The sequence below is a fragment of the Rhamphochromis longiceps genome, linkage group LG3, assembly GCF_057381845.1.
Source record: "Rhamphochromis longiceps isolate RC_006_pf linkage group LG3, R_longiceps_female_GT1.1, whole genome shotgun sequence".
NCBI lineage: Eukaryota > Metazoa > Chordata > Actinopteri > Cichliformes > Cichlidae > Rhamphochromis > Rhamphochromis longiceps.
The window spans coordinates 61,436,035-61,455,265 of NC_140559.1; the positions used below are offsets into that span (position 1 = coordinate 61,436,035).

Here is a 19,231-nt window from a genome sequence, read left to right on the forward strand (position 1 = left end):
ATGATTTCGTCTCACTTCCGGAGGGTTCGAATGATCTTAAAGTGTATGAAGTGTAGTGTTACATCCTCACCGTGTGTAACTGCGGACACTGAGTCCCTGGTAAAGAAAAAAAGAGAGTCTCCGTAGCGGTAGGATTTTCCATCATCATCATTCATTAAACACCGAAAAACCAGGTTTCTCTTCAGCATTGAAGCCACGCTCACAAAAAGTCAGAGCTCTGCTGAGTCAAGCATTCCTTTAACTTCATTGATTAAAAAATAAATAAATGAAATTTTATCTATTGAAGAACAAATACTCAAAGCCATAGACACATCATTATTTTAAGCTACTTTAAATGTCATTTATATTTATTTAGACTCTTTCACTTCAGCTAATCTAAATCTGAAATAACTTTAGTAATCGCTTCCTCCAGGTCATCAACGTGTCCATTAGACCTCATTACCCATTCCTGCTCAAACTATTACAATTAGTAAATGCTTTAATCTTAAATATGATCATCTATCTCTATTAATAGGCTATGTGCAATTAAGGTGGCAATCATTAAACTATTACTTAAAAAGCAGTAACTTGACCCAGCTGTCTTATGTAATTACTGACCACTCTCCAGCATTCCTTTTATCTCAAAAATTCTTGAAAGAGTTAAACAGCTAACCGATCATCTGCAGAGGAATGAAAAGAGTTTCAGTCAGGTTTCAGAGTTCATCACAGCACAGAAACAGCTTTAGTGAAGGTTACAGATCCTTTCCTCTGGCCTCTGACAGTGGACTCATCTCTGTGCTTGTTCTGCAAGACCTCAGTCCATCGTTGATACTGTTGACCACAGTATTTTATTACAGAGATTAGGACTTGCCATAGGTTTTAAAGTATGGCACTGTAGGGCTTTGCATGATATCTGTCTGATAGACTCCGTTTTTTTTTTTTTTTAAATAATAATGATGAATTGGATTTATATAGCACTTTCCAAGGCACCCAAAGCGCTTTACAATGCCATTATTCATTCACTCTCACATTCATACACTGGTGGAGGCAGCTACAGTTGTAGCTACAGCTGCCCTGGGGCAGACTGACAGAAGCGAGGCTGCCATATCGCGCCATCGGCCCCTCTGGCCAACACCAGTAGGCGGTAGGGTAAAGTGTCTTGCCCAAGGACACAACGACCAGGACAGAGAGCCCAGGGATCAAACCGGCGACCCTCCGGTTACAGATACGCTTCCCAACCCCCTGAGCCACGGTCGCCCTGTTTTTCATGTAAACGGAGAGTCCTCTTTACACACTAAGTTTAATTATCCAGTCTTTAAGTGATGACGGGATGAACCCTGCTTCTGGGTCAAAACTACTCTGCGTTTAATAAGGCTGTTGTGTTTTTAAAATGTTAAAATCTTTTTCTATTTATTCTGAACTTCAGCACCCCTAAAAAGCGGGGTGGCTTTTTAGGGACTTGTGCTCAGTTGGTAGAGCAGGTCAGATACTAACCGGAAGGTTGGTGGTTCGAGCCCAGGCTCCTCCTCTCAGTGATGCTGCAGTGTTCGTTTGAGTTTGGGACCTGAAGCGGAGTTTGGACCCCAAAACAGCTAATGATGTCAGACTTAAAGACCGGATTGAGTTCCACATGGTTCTGTGCTAGGACCAATTCTGTTTACATTATACAAGCTTTCAGTAGTATCATTTGAAGTCACAGTATAGATTTTCCTCGCTAGCAGATGACACAACATGGTGTCTAACCAGATACTTAGTATCTAAATATGATGGGACGCAGAGTCTTCAGCTTTTAGGCCTTCTTTTCTAAAGTATATAGTTAGTGCTCGATCTGGTAACTCTAAATCCTTCCTTATTTGGACCTAGACTGCTGCAGGCTTCCTGTGATGCACGGACTGTTTCTTCGTCTTCACTTACCTTTTTCACATGTGTAACTTGCTAACCTAGCCCTGTAGAGTCAGTGTTAAACACCTGGAATGCACAGAGTTGATTGGTTAAGTGGTATCATGTGGTATGGCTTAGCTTCCATCCAATTGGTCTGTGCATTTCTGCAGCCACTGAACCACTATCATAAAGACCAGAATAGCTGAACCAGTTAAAAATAGAAGTGCCCTCCCTGGTGTTAAATCATAAACTTCTGTTTTGGCTGTAGGTCTGGGTCCATATGGGACAGCCTGTGGGTCTGGATCTGGACCTTGGTCCACATAGTGGCCTCTGCTATAGAGGTTACACAGGTAGTCCAACTCCTCCAGGATGGTACATTAATATGTAAGGTTTTGCTGTGTCTCTCAGCATAGTCTCAAAGCATGAAGGAGATTGTTACAGAACCGCTCCTTTGTCACAGTAGGAACAGAATTAACAATTTTTGGAGAGTCTTTGAATTCAGCCCTCTGTAGGTTGAAAATGTTCATTTCCAGTGAACATTGTGGCATCTTTTTGTTCCCAACAGATCGCATATTACATATTATTATAGCTATATAGCACATTTTTTTTCTTATCAAGATCTAATATGTTTTCCAAGTTCCTTTAATTATGTGTTTGGGATATGATGCTGAAAAATGAAGACCTCTTGCCACTCATTTTCACTCCAGTTCTTGTGTAATGTTTCCCCTTCTTAAGAATGGCTTCCTGACAGGTTTTCTTTGCTTTGGCGAATCAGTGACCCCACCCCACCCTATATCTTGCTTTCAGATACTGTTCATCTACTGTAGATAGATACAGATTTTTTTAGACATGCTTTTGTCTTCCACTTGTCTAGTTTCCTCAGTCACTGCACACCATGCTAGGTGTTCAGGTTTTCAGCTAATACCTATTTTGCAGCTTAATAGTACAAAAATGCTGTTTTGTGCGAAGCTTATCTTTGGCAGATTTAACTAAAGCAATGGGAACTAATATTTCTGTTATGTGTAGAAACTATATTGATTTGTTAGGTGCCTTTTGATGCTTGAGTCAGGGGGGGAACAGAAAAAGTCAATGTTAACCTTTCAAAGAACTCCTCAAAGACTGCAACATTGTAAAAAATATAGTAGTTTAATAAATACAAGCATAGTGACAGAAATAAAAATGTAAGAACAAAACAAACAAAAAATATGAAATATATTTTTTAACAGTAATAATATCAAAATATAACTATTTATAAATACTAATCCATTCAGCGTCCCTCCCTTACAATTAAATCAATATCTTTTGTATCAGGAACAGGTGAAATACCTCATATGTTCACTTTCCTTTATATCACAATATGTTTTATCACTCAGAAACATTCAGAGAAATAAATAATCTATAAAGAAATATATATATATTTAGCAAAATCTTTTTCAATAATGTTGTAAATAAACCTTCCAGTGATAAAGTTTACAGTTTCAAATATGTCATCTGATGTAAGTAGTATATGTCAGATATGGCATCCATTGGATGGTCATGTGGAATTTTAGTAGCCTCACGCAGGGGAATGAAAGGTTTTCAGAGCGGGTTACTGCTGAGGCTGGTTGAACTGACCCATGAAAAGAACAGCACCTAAACATAAAAAGGAGAACATTAGGGAGCCACTCTACCAATTAGCAGTCTGGTATTGTAAAATTTTATTCTAGTGAAAGGTTACCTGTGAGTTTGTGCTGGATAAGGAAAAGGAACGGTCGGTCTAGAATGATCTCCTCTACGGCCATACGAGAAAACAAGACAGCAGCTAACAGAATAATGAAAAAGAAAGGGGGGTCAGTGCTGGGTTTATGTGGGGACCTCATTTGGACCCCTCACATTATCTTCAAATAGTTCTCCTGATACATTTTTTGTTGAAAAGTATTTGTTACAATTTGATTAATCACAAAAAATGATTAAAATATTTTCTCTGTGTCTATAAATCAATATCTATAAACATTAAGAACTCTGCTTCTGTTGCCTATTTTCAACATCCCCTTTTAGCTTACATCATATTATGTTCCATACTACCATAAAACCATAAAAAATCAATTATATCACCTGTGCCACAAATAAATATATATAGACTTGAGAAATGAGGGTACCTGTTGATGCTGCTCCTTTGGTTCCCTCTTCATTCACCTCAATTTTCAGTTTTTGCAGGACCTTCGACACACACAGCCTTTGATCCACTTGAGGCAAAAACACAAAAAAAACAAAAACAAATGAGTAAATAAAGAAAAAAACAATTACATAAAATGTGTTTTTTTTTCATTATGTAGTTTTTTTAAACCTTAAATTTTTTTATCTGCTTATTTATAATCTATCATTAAGGCTTAAAATGCTTCAATTTTTAAATATGGATAGTCTTGACACACAGGCTTTTAAGGTGGTTGTAATGAAAAGATAGATAGATAGATAGATAGATAGATAGATAGATAGATAGATAGATAGATAGATAGATAGATAGATAGATAGATAGATAGATAGATAGATAGATAGATAGATAGATAGATAGATAGATAGATAGATAGATAGATAGATAGATAGATAGATAGATAGATAAAAAAACTGAATGATCATCTCTGAAAAACTGGTTTATTTCAAAAGCTCCAGTCAGGATTAAGAGTGTATCATAGTGCAGAAACAGCTTTAGTGATGGTCATGAACTATCTTCTGGACTCATCTCTTTGTTTGTCCTGCTGGACCTCATTAAAACACCATTCGTGTTAAACAGTTCAGTTGTTTGAATTCTATCTGTAACACACTCCGATTTGTTCATATAACAACACAATACACTCATGACTCCAAGTTTGTAAGGAATCTTGGAGTCATTCCTGACTCCAAGATGATAGCACTGATAGCACTGTTCTATCTACCCGAACACTCACAGTGCTTTATACAACTTCTCTCATTTATACCATTCATATGCTTAAGTGCTTTCTATCTAACATTCACACTTAATTATTCTCCAGTGGATGCATCGGAGAGCAGCTTGGGATTAGTATCTTGCCTGAGGATATTTGGCATACAGACTGGGGTAGCTTGGGATCAAACCTCCAACTTTCTGATTGGTAGATGACCTGCTGCACCTTGGGAACTACAGTTACCCCCAAGAGGTGAACATTTAACAAAAAGGTTGACTTACAGGTGATGCGTGTGAAGTCTGCAGTAGCTGGGTTGAAGATGTCTCCTAGTCCCATGTTAACTAGCGCAGTCTTCAGATTCACCTCGGAGTCCAGAGTAAACCTTCAAAACACCAGTCTTTCAGTTTCTTGTGTTTTGTTTAGGCTGACAGCCTTGTGATAATCAATATGAATCAATATAATTTATTGTTAGCTCCAAAGATACACTCTGACCACTCTTACCTAGGCAAGGCCAGCTGCCTCCTGACATTCCTCAGCTCTGTCCTCCACTGTCGGATCTTCTGGCTGCTCAGATCTGCACTGAGCGTGCTCAGAGGAACTTCAGGCTCAAAGGGAGACACCAAGAGCATGCTCAGTAAGTCGCCCTCATATGGGACCTCGATCACATCGTAATCCACTCCATCAGCGGTTACAAACTCTCCTGTTAATTGAGGGGAAAAGAAAGGCCTTAATGAGTAAATACAGATAGAGACCTTAGTCATCTGTGGAACCGTCTGATAAACAAGTGCAACAACGTGGCCCACCGTAGTTGAAGCGGTTGGTGATTCTCATCATGTGGACTGGCACAGTGCTGCCATTAGCACAGTGGAACATCCTCTCCTGTGTCAGTTTTGGGTCAAAGGGAATTTTCCAGAGCCCCTGGAAGTGGAGCGCATTAAGGAGGACGAGGCGTGTCTGATCAGTCAGAGATCCAGACTGCAAGAATTCAGGGATAAGACCTGCAGAAGAGATGACCAAACGATTTCAAAGATGGACACAAAGATAGACGTCAGCAGAAATCAAAGCTGATGGAGGTTTCAGACGGGTTTGAGTCTGCTATATGAATATACCTGCAGTGTGATCTGAGACCCATGCATTGATAACGCTGATGGCTTGGTCTGGCTTCGTGAAGTCCACCTGGTGAGGGTTGGTCTTGAAGGCCTTGGCCAAGGTCCGGTGATATCTCTTCTCCAGATTCATCTTCCTCTCCACCATCACCCCGTTGGCTATTTCTACCCCTTCCTCAGTGGACAGGCCCCGCTGCAGAAGCCACTGCTGCCGAAGCATCCCCCGCTCTGCGGGACGAGTTTTGTTTTTTCATGGTTATGGTCTTGACATGCTCTAGTCTACCAAAGTCACAAAACTACCTTTTTTTAATCTTTCTTTAACTTAGTTACAAACTTCCTTTTGCAAACGCTACAGTATGTGTAAAAACAGTAAATAGTGCCATATTGTTGTCCTGATGCTAAATACTTTATGGATATATTCTCATTATTTCCTGTAACCTGTTCCTGTTGCCGCAGTCCCACTTTGTTGTCTGGATCTAGATGTCACTCACCTTGCAGAGAAAAACCCATAGCTGTAGTTAAGGCCTTGCTGGTGTTTCCATTTGCACCAAGCTGAGCCATGGCCAGAACAGAGGCCACGCCATATGGGGACAAGACCACATTCTTGTCTGTTGACTCCTGGGCCAACTGGTAGAAGACCTTCAGCCCAAAATCAGTCTGCTTATCCTGCAGAGAACTCAGTCCCACTCTGCTCAGAGCCAGCACCAGGAAAATATATACACAAAGCATTCTGGAAAAGAAAAATGAGAATTTCATCAAATATGAATAGTGGTGATTCAGTATGCAGCAGACACTCTGTATCTGACACCTGCAAATATAACCTTTCTTCTCAAACAGCTTTTCTCGCAGTGATTGTACACTACATCACTAAAACTGATGCATTCTTTAGAAATAGGTATTGTTTCCATTTAAAGAGGAGTGGGTTTTTGTTTAACCTTGTGTCTGTAGATCCTTTCTGATTCTTAGTAAGAAACTGCACTGGATTACACAGTGGTACAGAGAAAGGTTAGAGACCTGTCAAAAGTTGGCCATAAAATGATGTCTTAAAAGTATGACTGTAAAAACTTGCATACAGAAAGGTTCAAGCAAAGAGTATGAAAATAAATAAAGACAGAAAGAAAACGTGTCAAACTAGCCACAACTGGTAGATGTAAAAAAAAAAGAAAGAAAAGAAGAAGAATATATTAGTCCACTTCTAACTGTGCTTCAGTCAAACACTGACTCAGGATAATGAGATTTAATAATAATAATTCAGGATAGGATTTATAACAGATTCAGTTTGTTCTTAGGAACTGAATGCAAGTCAACATAATAGACATGTGTATTAAAAAAAGCTGTGCACATGTGATTGATGATGTAATTTATGGATGTGGACAAGATCCACTGAAAACTACTCAAGAGGCTAAATTACACTTTATTGTATTAAATACCAATTTCCCTTCTAATTCCTTGTAATGCTGTGTGTGCCTGTATGTATAAGCTAAAGTCTGAACTGTCAGGTTCAGGTCCTTACCTTGTAGCTGGTGTGTGTCCAGTGTAGTATTTCAAATCCCTGTTTGTTCAGGTTGGGTCTTCTCTGCTGGTCCCTGAGTTTGAAATACTGACAGCGGTTTGCCTATTTATACTAAAAGACTGCCTCCCTCCTACGCACACACATAAACACACAAAGCGTTGGAGACGATGATGTCATCTGACACTGTCTGGACAGACTTCCTTTTCATGAACACACATGTCCACTCACCCTCCCTCTCACTTTTTTCCTTGTCTCTTTTTCCAAGTTATCATTGAGGATATGGAAAGTCACTTAACTCTTTCCCCACACGGACACACACACATTAGTCTGTTCTTCCTGCTCATGCTGGAACAGTTAGTCAGAGGTGAATGCACAGTAATGTTTCGTAATCACTGATTTTTTAAAATGTCTGGATATAATAAATATTGCTGGCTGACAGGCAAGTGCTGCACTCTCGAATGCTCTGCATGTTTCTACAGGAAATATGGTGTGGAAGTAAAAGTGCTATCTGTTATTTGTTTTTCTTTGGAAGGCTATTTTTGACTTCTTTTAGCGTGTCACAGGTTAAAAACATATATAATCCAGTGCTGCAGTGAGTGGTATACATGCTCATGTGCTTTCACTTTGGGTGGGGATGCATCAGAATTCCAAATTTAGTCACAACTTTTAACATTCCTTATCCCACTACTCACCAAGCATCTGGTAGACAGGACAGAGAGTTGCATTTTACACACTTTTTCCAAGTCTATCTACGGAAGCTTGTGGCAGCCTAACAAAATGTAATTGAAGCCATTTGTTATATAGAAGAAAGCAAAATCAAAGAGCTTCCTGGACCTGATTTTGTTATGGAGTGTTTCAATTTCCATTACTAAGAAACAAAGAAACAAAAAGGACAAGAAGATGTTAAAACACTGCAGATACCCAGGAGACACAGAAATTACCAAACTGCATCCCTTAATCATCAGAATACAGTGTCAACAATTTTTCCTAAGAAGTAGGACCAAAACCATCTGTGGATTATCCAGAGTAACAGAAACATAAGAATCACCAAAAACACAAACTAAGTATAAAATACATAAATAAAAAAGGTGAACAGATGTTGTGCTGCTGGAACGTCGTTTCTGTGAGGGGACCTTATATAACAAGCTGCATTCACACAAGCTGTTTCATCCTTGAGAGCTTTTCTAACATTCACTCACATTCTGATGGATGCACTGGGAGAACTCGGGATTAGGATCTTGTCGAAGTATAGTTGACATGCAAACTGAAGCATCCAGGGATCAAACCACCAACCTACTGATAAGTAGATGATGTACCTCTTGAGTTATACTCAGACTGAAAAGATGTGCAAATGTAATTTCATGAATACCTTATTAACAGAGAAAATCAGTTTAAACTAGTTCACCTTGTGTAAAACATTCAAAATAATTCCAAAGAAAAACACAAACCTAGGCTACAAATTTTAATGACAAGGTTTGGGAACCAGATCTTTCTTTATTCTAAGATAACTGAGTCTTTGACAAATGTTTATGGCCATTGACAGTGTCTGGCATTTTTTGCCCTGGCTTTTAAATAGATGTAGTTTTCTGTCTTCAAAATACTCAAAATTTGTTTATTAAGCCTGAGAAGCTCCCACTACTAATACCCTGGGAATGTGACACAGCCACAACAGTGAGAGAATAACAACAGTGAACAATGGGATGACAAGTCCGTTATCAAGCCTTTAGGATCACCACTGTTATTTTTACACATTATGCTGTTTTTGCTTTAGACAATGTTTCCTAAAATATAAAGATGCATCAGCACATCTGGTTACTGTAACTTGGCCCCACAACCCCTGAGGATTTAGTACATTCCATGTAAGGCTGTGACTGGAAATTTGGTTTGTACACCCACTCAGTTCTCTGTGAGAGAAAACAGGAATGAACTGTTGCCAAGACAGCAAATAACACCACACACTGACTCTTAGTTTTGTTATTGCTTAGCTATTGATTTGTATTTATTCCCAGGTATTTTTGTCCTAGTTATTGGGTTTATTTGTTCCCTCTGTGGGGCTCGTCCCTCTGTATCACTTTTCTCTGGTTAATTTATTTATACATCCATGTTTCTCTATTTAGTTATAAGTCTTATTTCCTGTTTTATATCACCTTCTCATATTGGTAAATGGACTGGTTCTAATCAATCTGAGCGCTCGAAGCAATTTACACAACTCCACACAGTCTGGCTACACTGTCACTAATAACTCTGCGTGCTCTTTGGTTAGAATCCAGGTGACTTGAATAAACCTCATGGGTTTGAAAATAGAGTTAAAATTAAGAGGATAAACAGAAATTTCAGTTCAGTTGTATTTATATTGTGCTAGTTCACAACATTATTACTTTATATATAATTATAAATTTCAACAAAACCTAAAGGCTTAAAATTAACATTTGCACTAATTTTCAGCAATAATATGGTATATTACAGCTGATATATTGTTATAGTATAGCCTAAAAAAAGTGTGGTGACTGCTGCCTTTTGAGTAATACGGTGAGGGATGATCATGTTATGACTGATGTGTCAGAGTGTGGTTGTTCCTCTGTATCAGCCCATCACAGCTGCAGGGACATGTACAATAAGTCCTGAGTGTAACATTTCTGTAGAGACCTATCTCCACACATCAAAGCTGATGTGGTCCTTGTGTTGACTCATCCACTTTCTGTCTGTCTTGCTACATCATGCTCTCTTCTCTCCTGTTTTATGTTCATTAACTGCACCTTCTGTTTCAGGGTCTTCCTCTGTGTGCCACCTTTGCATCCAGCACACCTATATTTCTTCTCTGTGCAGGTACCTGGTTGTGTCTGAGGGACTTGCCAAGAGCGAGTTTTTCCTTGAGAAACAGTTTATCTGTGAATCTGTAGTGGAGACCAGGACATTCCAGCTATCATTCCTTATGCTGTCTGTTGTTTTTACCTTCACTGTAAATAAACACACTGTTAGTGAACCTACTGAGTCCAGTCTTCTCTAGTGTTCATGATGAAAGCATTTTGGCAGCTACCAAAATGCATCCTGATTTTTCTTAAAAACAAGAAATAATGGACTGTAATTATTCTGCTGATCAGTTCTAATAGTTTGTGGTTTAAAAGTAATTAACAGGGTTCATAGCAGTTTGGCCGATCTCAGATGAAAATAATTTGTCAAAACAATTCATCCATGTGTTTTATCTTAATTACTCCCCTTTTTATCCATTTCTTTCAGAAAACTATCAAAAAATGTCAAAACTTTGAAGCGCTCCATATTAACAGCAGGTACTTTTGTTGACTTGGAGGCCCCATTATTTCAGAAGTTTTGGTTAAAACTTAAAGTACATAAATATCTCTGAAGACAAAAGTCACTGATGAAGATACACTGTCTTACTTTCAAACTAGCCTCTCCTTTTCTAAATGTATTCTCTATGAAATAAGCAGAGAGGGGGCCAATCACATTTATACTGAAATTTACTAACATGGTTATCATACAAAACACTAGAGTAATGTGACAGTTACTTTTAGTGTATTGACTATCATGTTGAGCTGTATACGACACGGCTCTCAGCCATCCTACCAAAATGAGATAAAACTGAGGCACAGTTATCATATTCATATCCAGCAGTATTCCTCAATTATTTTAACATTTTACTGATATACAGGGACCAAGCCTACAAAAACAACAGAAAGTAATTTTGTTACATAAGTTCCTGCTGTATGTATGATGAAACAGTTTTATATAATCCCTGAAAGTGCAAAGCAGTCAATGAGAGACAGAAGAAATGGAAAACTCAAGTGTTTGTGGTTAGGTGAGTAAATGGGTGTGATTGTGGTGAACAGATAGAAGATCGCTTATGTTCAGAAAACGGGAATTTCCATCCATGAAATGTATTCGCTACTTCATATTCCACAATCAACTGTTTATTATATTCTAACAAAGTTGATGCGATTTGGATTGAAAGCAACTCCACGTAAAATCACAATGGGATCAGTGGATAGTGAAGCGCGTGGTGTACAGTCGTCCCAACTCTCTGCAGAATCAAACGACAGTTAGTCTGCTGTCTGCGGCAGGGGAGCAAACTTCCGGCGGCATGCGAGAATGTGTGACTTATTAGTGACCCGTCAGTAAGTGCGAGCTTCACCGGCCTGCTGACAAACCATGCAGGCAGGGGCGGGGCTTTGTGTTTATGGACACCAATCACACGCAAAGACAGACTAGGATCATACCATTACGTGAAACAAGGAAGGGGGAGGGGGCAGACATTCCAAAGACACCAAGTTAGTGGTACAGGCCGGGTACACAGAGGAGATGAGCATCTGGCTGCATTTCAGTGCGATTGGAGACCGCAAAGCAGAATGCAGAATTTATAAACTTAGGAGCTGGATAAAGTTTTGGAGGATGAAAGGTTTCACATTTCTCCTTAAACCTCATGCTCTTCTCCCTAGCAGTAGTAAATGAATTTAAAAAAAAATGATGTAGCACTTATCTATCTATACTATTAGGCGAGTTATGTAAACTGCTTTGAGTGCTCAGATAGATATAAGAAGGTGAAGGAAAACTAAGCACGAGAAACAAATAACTGTCAAAGCAGGCAACTTCTAAATATCTCGTGTTGCCACATGTATTTCCACGTGTGGGACTAATAAAGGTTATCTTATCTTATCTTATCTTATCTTATTGCCTTCCAGTAAGTTTTAATAACCCGACAGTCCCAGAAAATATAATAGTCTGCATTTGTGTTTCCACATCACAGTCATAGTGAGATTTTTGGTATGTTGTAATAAAGTAACTTATCAGGCTTTTCCAACCAAACTCCCTCCAGCTCACACAGCGTCTTTGAATCGCAGAGATGTAGAAATGTGTGCATGTAGCACAGAGTCATGGTTCACTGAGTCTCAATGAGTCTCACAGGCCGGAATGTGCTTGAAGACTTTTACAATTCTTAACTTGTTTGATCAGCTGCTCACCACAAACGAGCACACATTTGACTTTTAACAGTTTATCCCACATTCATACTACGTGAAGTCATCAAGCAATAAACAGGAAATGACAAGAGTTTGTTTTTACTTTCTAATGTCCAAGTTTGTTTTGTTTTCCAACTACAGGTTAAAAAACAAAAAAAAAAACTGGAGAGTCGGGGCAATGAGCAGCACAATACAGGACTGTTAATTAAGACACTTTATTAACAAACATTAGCTTACAAGGCTCGCTGTCACGATGCTGTCCTAGTTAAAGAGCAGCTCAGTAAAATATTTAAACAACCATTTTGACCAGCCACTTGGGGAGGGAACCTACACGGGGGAGTGCCCAAGGGTGCCACCAATTACTCACCCGTGCAGTCTCTCTGCAACTTAAACTCCTATTAAAAGCATGATTAAAGTACAACAGTTAACACTAAAACACCATAAAACACAAAGAACCAGTCTATGCCAGTCAACACAACCACAACAAAGCAACAACAAGGCTACAACAAGACAGCAGCAGTGCGTAGGCCTGTAACAAGAGAAAGAAAGCAGTGATCCAGGGCCCACCCTGCTATAAGCCAAATTCCAGACAATCTATAACAGTGGTCCCCAACCCCCCAGGCATCGGACCGGTACCGGTCCGTGAGTCGTTTGGTACCGGGCCGCGAGAGTTGAGGCTCAGGTGTGAAATGTATAGTTTTCAGGGTTTTTATCGGTTTTCAGCATTATTTTGTTATCTTTTTATCGTTTACTCGGTTTTCCTTGGTCTTTTCACTGTGTTATGAATAAATTTTCTGTTTTTCGGTACCGGTACTAGTTTTATTTTGTTGTATTTATCCGCGACACCTTAAAGGCCGGTCCGTGCAAACCAGCTTCTGGTTAACAGCTAAGGGAAGGGTGACTGTTCATGCTGCAATCAGACACCATGCGTGAACCTAACACCTCCTATCAAGTCTAACCCACTCATACCTGTTATTAATCTCTGTCTCTCTTCCACAGCATGTCTTTGTCCTGTCTTCCTTCTCTCACCCCAACCGGTGGCAGCAGATGGCCGCCCCTCCCTGAGCCTGGTTCTGTTGGAGGTTTCTTCCTGTTAAAAGGGAGTTTTTCCTTCCCACTGTCACCAGTGTGCTTGCTCATAGGGGGTCACATGATTGTTGGGTTTTTCTCTGTATGTATTATTGTAGGGTCTACCAAATTGCCTTGAGGTGACTGTTGTTGGGATTTGGTGCTGTATAAATAAAACTGAATTGAAAAAATGACTTCTCGTAGCCTCTCATAGTGTGAGATGCTTAGGTCAAAGATATATCCAAACAGAGATATAGCCTGACTGCTCTTGAATACTGGAATATTGTGGAGTACTGTACATGTGTACCAGCAGATAAAAAGTTTCCTCTACCTGTAGTGACTAAATCCATTATTTTGACACTGTGGTTTCTAATTGTTTGGTAGTAGTTTTAACGTTCACTCAATCAAAGTTCACCATGCCGATCTTTGTTTCCATTCATATTCATGAGTCATTTATTTCATTTGCATTGTCTGGTTTTCTTGCCATTTCCATTTATAAAACGCAACAGGTAACTTGATTAAGCACAGGAGAAAACCATTTCTCATCAGCAACACCTGAACAGAATTACCCATGACCTTAAATAACCCTGTACCCGCTTCTGCCATAACCAGTACATAAAATGCAAAACAACCCTCTAGTGGTGATAAAGATAGGGAAACACTACCTCTGTGTGAACCTCTTTGCTCCACTGTTTGACAGTCAAAAGAGGCACGATCCCAAAGGTGTCAGACTGCTTACCCATAAAATGTTTTAGAGTCCATCACTCATGGGTTAAACAGAAAGAAAAACCTAAAAATGGCTAACCATGCACTGTTACAAAGGTTGTTATATGTCAGTATAATCATAAAAAGCAGTTTGTAGAATTACCCATAATGGTAATATATGTCCATATTTTTTTCTAGACATTTACCGTATTTTGTTCCTCAGGAGCCCTGGAAGCTGAAGGCTCTGCCTTCCATTCAACTTTTCCAACTTTGTTTTATTGATTTCAACCATGACATACAAAGTCAGCAACAGCAAAGTCGATTTTGATTTCAGAACAATTGTATGTCCATTACACCCTCCCAAATTCTCCCCCTTCCAGGTCCACCCTAGACAAGACACCGCAGAGATCCAGTCTCTGCACATAAAAAATACCTCAAGACCCATACACATAACAAGCATAACAAAAAAAGAAAAAACCCACCAACAACAAAACGAAAGGAAAAAACCCCCAAAAGAGAACAAAACAAAAGCTTTATAACGTAGCCTCACTCAGTTCACTTCAGTCTCAGGAAGTACAGTAATGGTGACAACCAGTAAAAGAAATGATTTCCAGGTTTTGTTAAATTTCCTAATAGAACTTCCATTCAACTTTTAAATACCCTTTGAGCCACAAGTAAACCAGCAGTCTTTGTCAAAGGGTGTGACACTGGCGACATGTTTTACCATCAAGCACAAAATTGCTGTACTCAAAGAGACCTTGTCTAATCTTGTCCTTGTCTAATCAACGCGATAACACTGATATGGCCGTTGTTAGCAAAAGTTAAAGTGCCACCTAGTGGCAACTGGAAATGTCACGTTTGAATTTTTAATGCACTGCTCCTCACATGTTGATCCCATCCACCTGAAATCTAGTGTGGGTACATATCAGACGCTTCATTGTGAAAATTGTGAGATTTCACTGAAAGGCATGCCGAGTTACCAGGGAGCAGGAAGTAGCTTTAGAGGGGCTTGGAAAGCTCAAAAACTCATGAATCTTAGCATACTCCTCTAATGTGCAGCTTTCCACTTCTGTAGCTGTTATTAGAGCACGAATCTTAACAGTGATTTTTGCACATCAGGTCATCTTGCATATTAAGCTCATGGCTCCTTTGCATTTTGTTTTCTTTCTGTCAACCCTTAACCTATCCGGCATTTGTGTGTGGCAGCAAAGAGAAATGCTTTTTCTTCTTGTACATATGACAATAAACGCTTTGAATATTGAATCTAAAGACCTTGATTATGCTAAACTGAGAAGCTTTTGGGGTTTCGTGAAACGGCGTGGTCATGACAGCATGCCGAGTTTCGATCATTCACCATGAAGCATGAAATGCTGTAGCTCATTGACTAGCCTCTATCAAGCTTGACAGGCATGGTGACAGTCCCACCCCGAACAGATTGATATGCTATTTGTCAGCAGTAGTTAGAGTGCCACCTAGTGGGAAAAGAAAATATGCAAATAGGTATAATTATCAATCTTAATGAAAATTTACTTTGCAGTTCCACACACGATATGCATCAGTGTGACATTTTGGTCAATTGTTATCCTCCATTGCCACCTAGTGGGCTTAGAAGGTGCTCAGCAGGGCTCGACCGCATCGGGGTGCAGCTCTCGCATGGCTGCCTGCAGTGCCCCACTTGATTACTTGCTGTTTCTCCCCGATGCTACTAAATAACAATATATTAAGTTTATATTAACTTGTAATACATTTCATTATGATATTGTGACTAATATAGACAACTTTTAAATAAATATTTTCTTTTCATATCAGGCGTGTATAGCCCTTCCATCCATTTTCTTCCATGTATCCTAACTAATGGTTGAAAACTCATTTAAAGCCGATCTTCAGCGAATTCAAGTTCTAGTTAGCTCTCTCCAGAAGTCGGTGACCAGGTTAGCGCCCCATCTCCGTACATCCCTGGCTCAGTTTGAATACGTCTTTATCATAAGTCCTCCTCATGTTTACTAGAGTTCCTCTTGACTCAGCGCTATGTTAAGGATTGACACATGTTTGGGTCCGGCCGGTCTTCACAAAGTTTCGTTTTAAAATTTTCCGGGTAAGTCTACATCTTTAACACAAAAATAGCACGGCTGCGGAGTAGGTGGCGCCGTGGCTTAGTTGGTTAAAGCGCCTGTCTAGTAAACAGGAGATCCTGGGTTCGAATCCCAGCGGTGCCTTTTTATGGAAACACATAATTTACTGCCAATTGTTAGAATAATTGTGAAGTACTTTTAATATCCGTATAACATAGACTATCGGACTGACATTTAATCAATGACTCAAATGGGCTCATAGTCTTTTTTCGTTTTAGATAGCGTAATATTTTTATTTCATAGATAACCATCTTTAGATTCCAAGAATAGAGTCAGTAAATTTACATTTTTCTATGAATAAAAGTAGTGAAAGGAAAGCACACGCTGCGAGCAGGGTTCGAACCTGCGCGGGAAGATCCCATTGGATTTCAAGTCCAACGCCTTAACCACTCGGCCATCGCAGCTAAGCCACTACATGGTGGGTATTGTTTTGATAAGTGAGTAAGTCGTATAAGTCGAATAAGTGGGAAAAAAGTGGGCATGTGTTTTGTTTTTCCTTTTCCAGAATTCTGAGAAAAATGTCAGAAGACTTTAGTATCACACATTAATCTCAGAATTCTGACTTTAATCTCAGAATTCTGGAAAAGAAAAAAAAAAGATGTGCCCACCCTCACTAGTTATGTTTCTGATTGAGGCAGTATCACTTATAATGGAGATGTCAGGAATAGACACGGTTGTGGCACTGATTCACTCTTTAGCACTATGGTCACCCCGGTGTGTTGGCCAGAACACCACTTAAGGCCAAGTTGTCCCAGAGTATAGAAGAAGGAGAAGAAGGTTTGGTTTGAGGCACTTTATTCTCAAAGCTCAGTTCCTGTGGCTGTAATCACACGGGTGTGTGTGTGATTTTTTATCATTCACGCACACATCACATCCCACAGGAATCAGTGCATCCCCACCGGACTAACACCGCTCGTCCGACACTAAAACTGCCCACCTTACTAACTGGATGATGTCACCAGACGGTGGGCTGGCTCAAACTGACAGAAGAAGAAGGATTTTCTCCTTCCAAATTGAGTTAAAACTGAGGTTATTGTACTCTGCCGTAGATGTGCCTTAAAAATGTGAAAGCTTAACTTTATCTTATCTTATATCTCAGAAATGTGGTATGAAACCAGATACTTGTCTTCCAGTAACATTGAGAGGAATCGAGGAGTTGTTATTGACTAGAATATGTCCTTCAAACCACAGATTAAAAAAAAATTCTGTGTAGTGTTTTGAAAAAAGTTTTTTAAAACTGCAATTTGAGTGTAAAGCAGGACTTGTGCTTGTAGTTTAGCAGGATTGGTTCTGGGGATTGGTGGATCAGTTACATGTTGTAGTCATTGTGTCTGAAGTACAAGTAATTGTGTGTAAACAATTGGGGGAAACTGTAACAGGCTGTACTAAAAACTCCCTGAAAAGCCTTCAGTTAATCCAAAATGCTGCAGCAAGAGTCCTGACAGGGACTAGAAAGAGAGAGCAGATTTCTCCTGTATTGGCTTCCCTTTGTTGGCTTCCTGTTAAATCCAGAACCAAATTTAAAATCGTTCTTCTCACACACGAGGTCTTGAATAGCCCCATCTTATCTTAAAGGCCTCATATAGAGCACTTTGCACTCCATCCACATGTCAAAGGAAAAGTGTTTCATTGTTGCTACCCTACTGTATGTGTTGTTAATTTCATTTACACATAAGCAGCTGAAACTGATTAACAACCCTGTCTGCTACTTCACTGACCAGACCAAGAACCCAGAACTTGAACTGACTTGATGCCATACTGTCATTACAAAGTGTTGCTTTAATCTTTTGAGCAGTATAGTATCTAAAACTTGTCACTTGTTTAAGACCGACAGGCAATTATTCATTGTCACATCTACACTTACAGCTTATTTAGAATAACCACCTAACCAAAGAAGCATATAGATCACGCTCCACAGAAAGGGCACAGCTACTTTAGAACAGAATATTTCTGCATTCAGGCGACTCACTACCACAGCACCCAGATCTCATGTGAAACACTTGGTTCTTACTTGGTGTAAAAAAATTTAACTTCTGGTTGCAGTGTGTGATTTTAAACCACACCCCTGAGAAACACACTATGGTCACAATGGCAACCAACACAAAGGTCCTTACTTTGAAGGACTTCACTCACGTCTCAGTATCTTTATTGGACTAGAACTTTCATGCACACCCATAGCTGATTCATGTTGATGATTTTATATTTTAATGATTCAAGCTAAGCCACCATCCACAGATCATCTGTGTTTAAAGGTTATTTTTCTATATGATGCGTTCACAAGTAAACATAGAAGCTTGTCCGTTGATTTTAAAAAGATCTCATTTGAAAACGACGTACAGAGCTATTATTAAATTAGGTTTATATGCTGTCCAGTACAATGGATGCAATGCTTTACTTGTAAGATTCACTGCAAGGTAGAAAACTTATGTAACACTTTTTAGGGCATAGTGTGATAGCTCTGCATTCATCAAACCAGCAGGAAACTCAAGTCAGAGCTGAATCAGTTTAAAACAAGGATGTTACCTCAATTTTAACATTTTATACCTAATTCGGAATTATTATTATAATGTTGCTGCTGAGCATGTTTGCTATTTGCCTCATTTAATTTATCTTATTTCATAATTTATTCAAGAAATATCAGGAAAATGTTTTGTCTATGTGGGTCATAAAAGCCCAAACCCATTTTCACTGTCAGGAAAACGATGGGAGAGTCCCTGTTGAAACTTTAACAGGAACTTTCTTCCGTGTGTAAAAGGACAGTGACACCTGTATCACCTTGGGTTCTTATGGGTTTAGAACTAAGGAAACAAGGAAGTAGTCCAGGGACCAAGATATAAGAAAAGATAAAGATAATGTTCTGGACATTAACATAGTGCAGTAATATGAGAGAGAATCAGCTGCATCTACGATGACATTCAAGCTCCTGTATCATTTTGTGCATCGTCCTGTATCTTTATTGTTTAATCTCTTCTGTCCA

The 19,231-nt window shown here is 39.3% G+C and overlaps 1 protein-coding gene and 2 non-coding genes across 3 annotated transcripts; 1 reads left to right on the forward strand and 2 right to left on the reverse strand.

Moving 5' to 3' along the window:
• Positions 1–3,035: 3,035 nt before the first annotated feature.
• Positions 3,036–7,443, reverse strand: serpine1 (serpin peptidase inhibitor, clade E (nexin, plasminogen activator inhibitor type 1), member 1). Its single transcript, XM_085402561.1, has 9 exons — positions 7,380–7,443; positions 6,358–6,596; positions 5,870–6,094; positions 5,564–5,758; positions 5,262–5,460; positions 5,042–5,142; positions 3,999–4,085; positions 3,578–3,661; positions 3,036–3,492 (listed from the first exon to the last, which is right to left on the reverse strand). Exons 2-9 carry the CDS (start codon positions 6,593–6,595, stop codon positions 3,449–3,451), a joined length of 1,173 nt encoding a protein of 390 aa, XP_085258687.1. The 5' UTR covers position 6,596; positions 7,380–7,443; the 3' UTR covers positions 3,036–3,448.
• Positions 7,444–16,264: 8,821 nt separating this feature from the next.
• On the forward strand, positions 16,265–16,338 carry trnat-agu (transfer RNA threonine (anticodon AGU)). The gene has a single exon. It is a non-coding gene; the product is annotated as a tRNA-Thr (tRNA).
• Positions 16,339–16,576: 238 nt separating this feature from the next.
• trnas-uga (transfer RNA serine (anticodon UGA)) lies at positions 16,577–16,658 on the reverse strand. The gene has a single exon. It is a non-coding gene; the product is annotated as a tRNA-Ser (tRNA).
• Positions 16,659–19,231: the final 2,573 nt, after the last annotated feature.

Coding starts and splice junctions, on each gene's coding strand:
- serpine1 (XM_085402561.1), bottom strand. CDS start 6,595: ATGCTTTGTGTATATATTTTCCTGGTGCTGGCTCTGAGCAGAGTGGGA. Junction 3,662..3,998: donor CAAAGGAGCAGCATCAACAG/GTACCCTCATTT, acceptor TTATTCTGTTAG/CTGCTGTCTTGTTTTCTCGT. Junction 3,493..3,577: donor TATCCAGCACAAACTCACAG/GTAACCTTTCAC, acceptor TTTTATGTTTAG/GTGCTGTTCTTTTCATGGGT.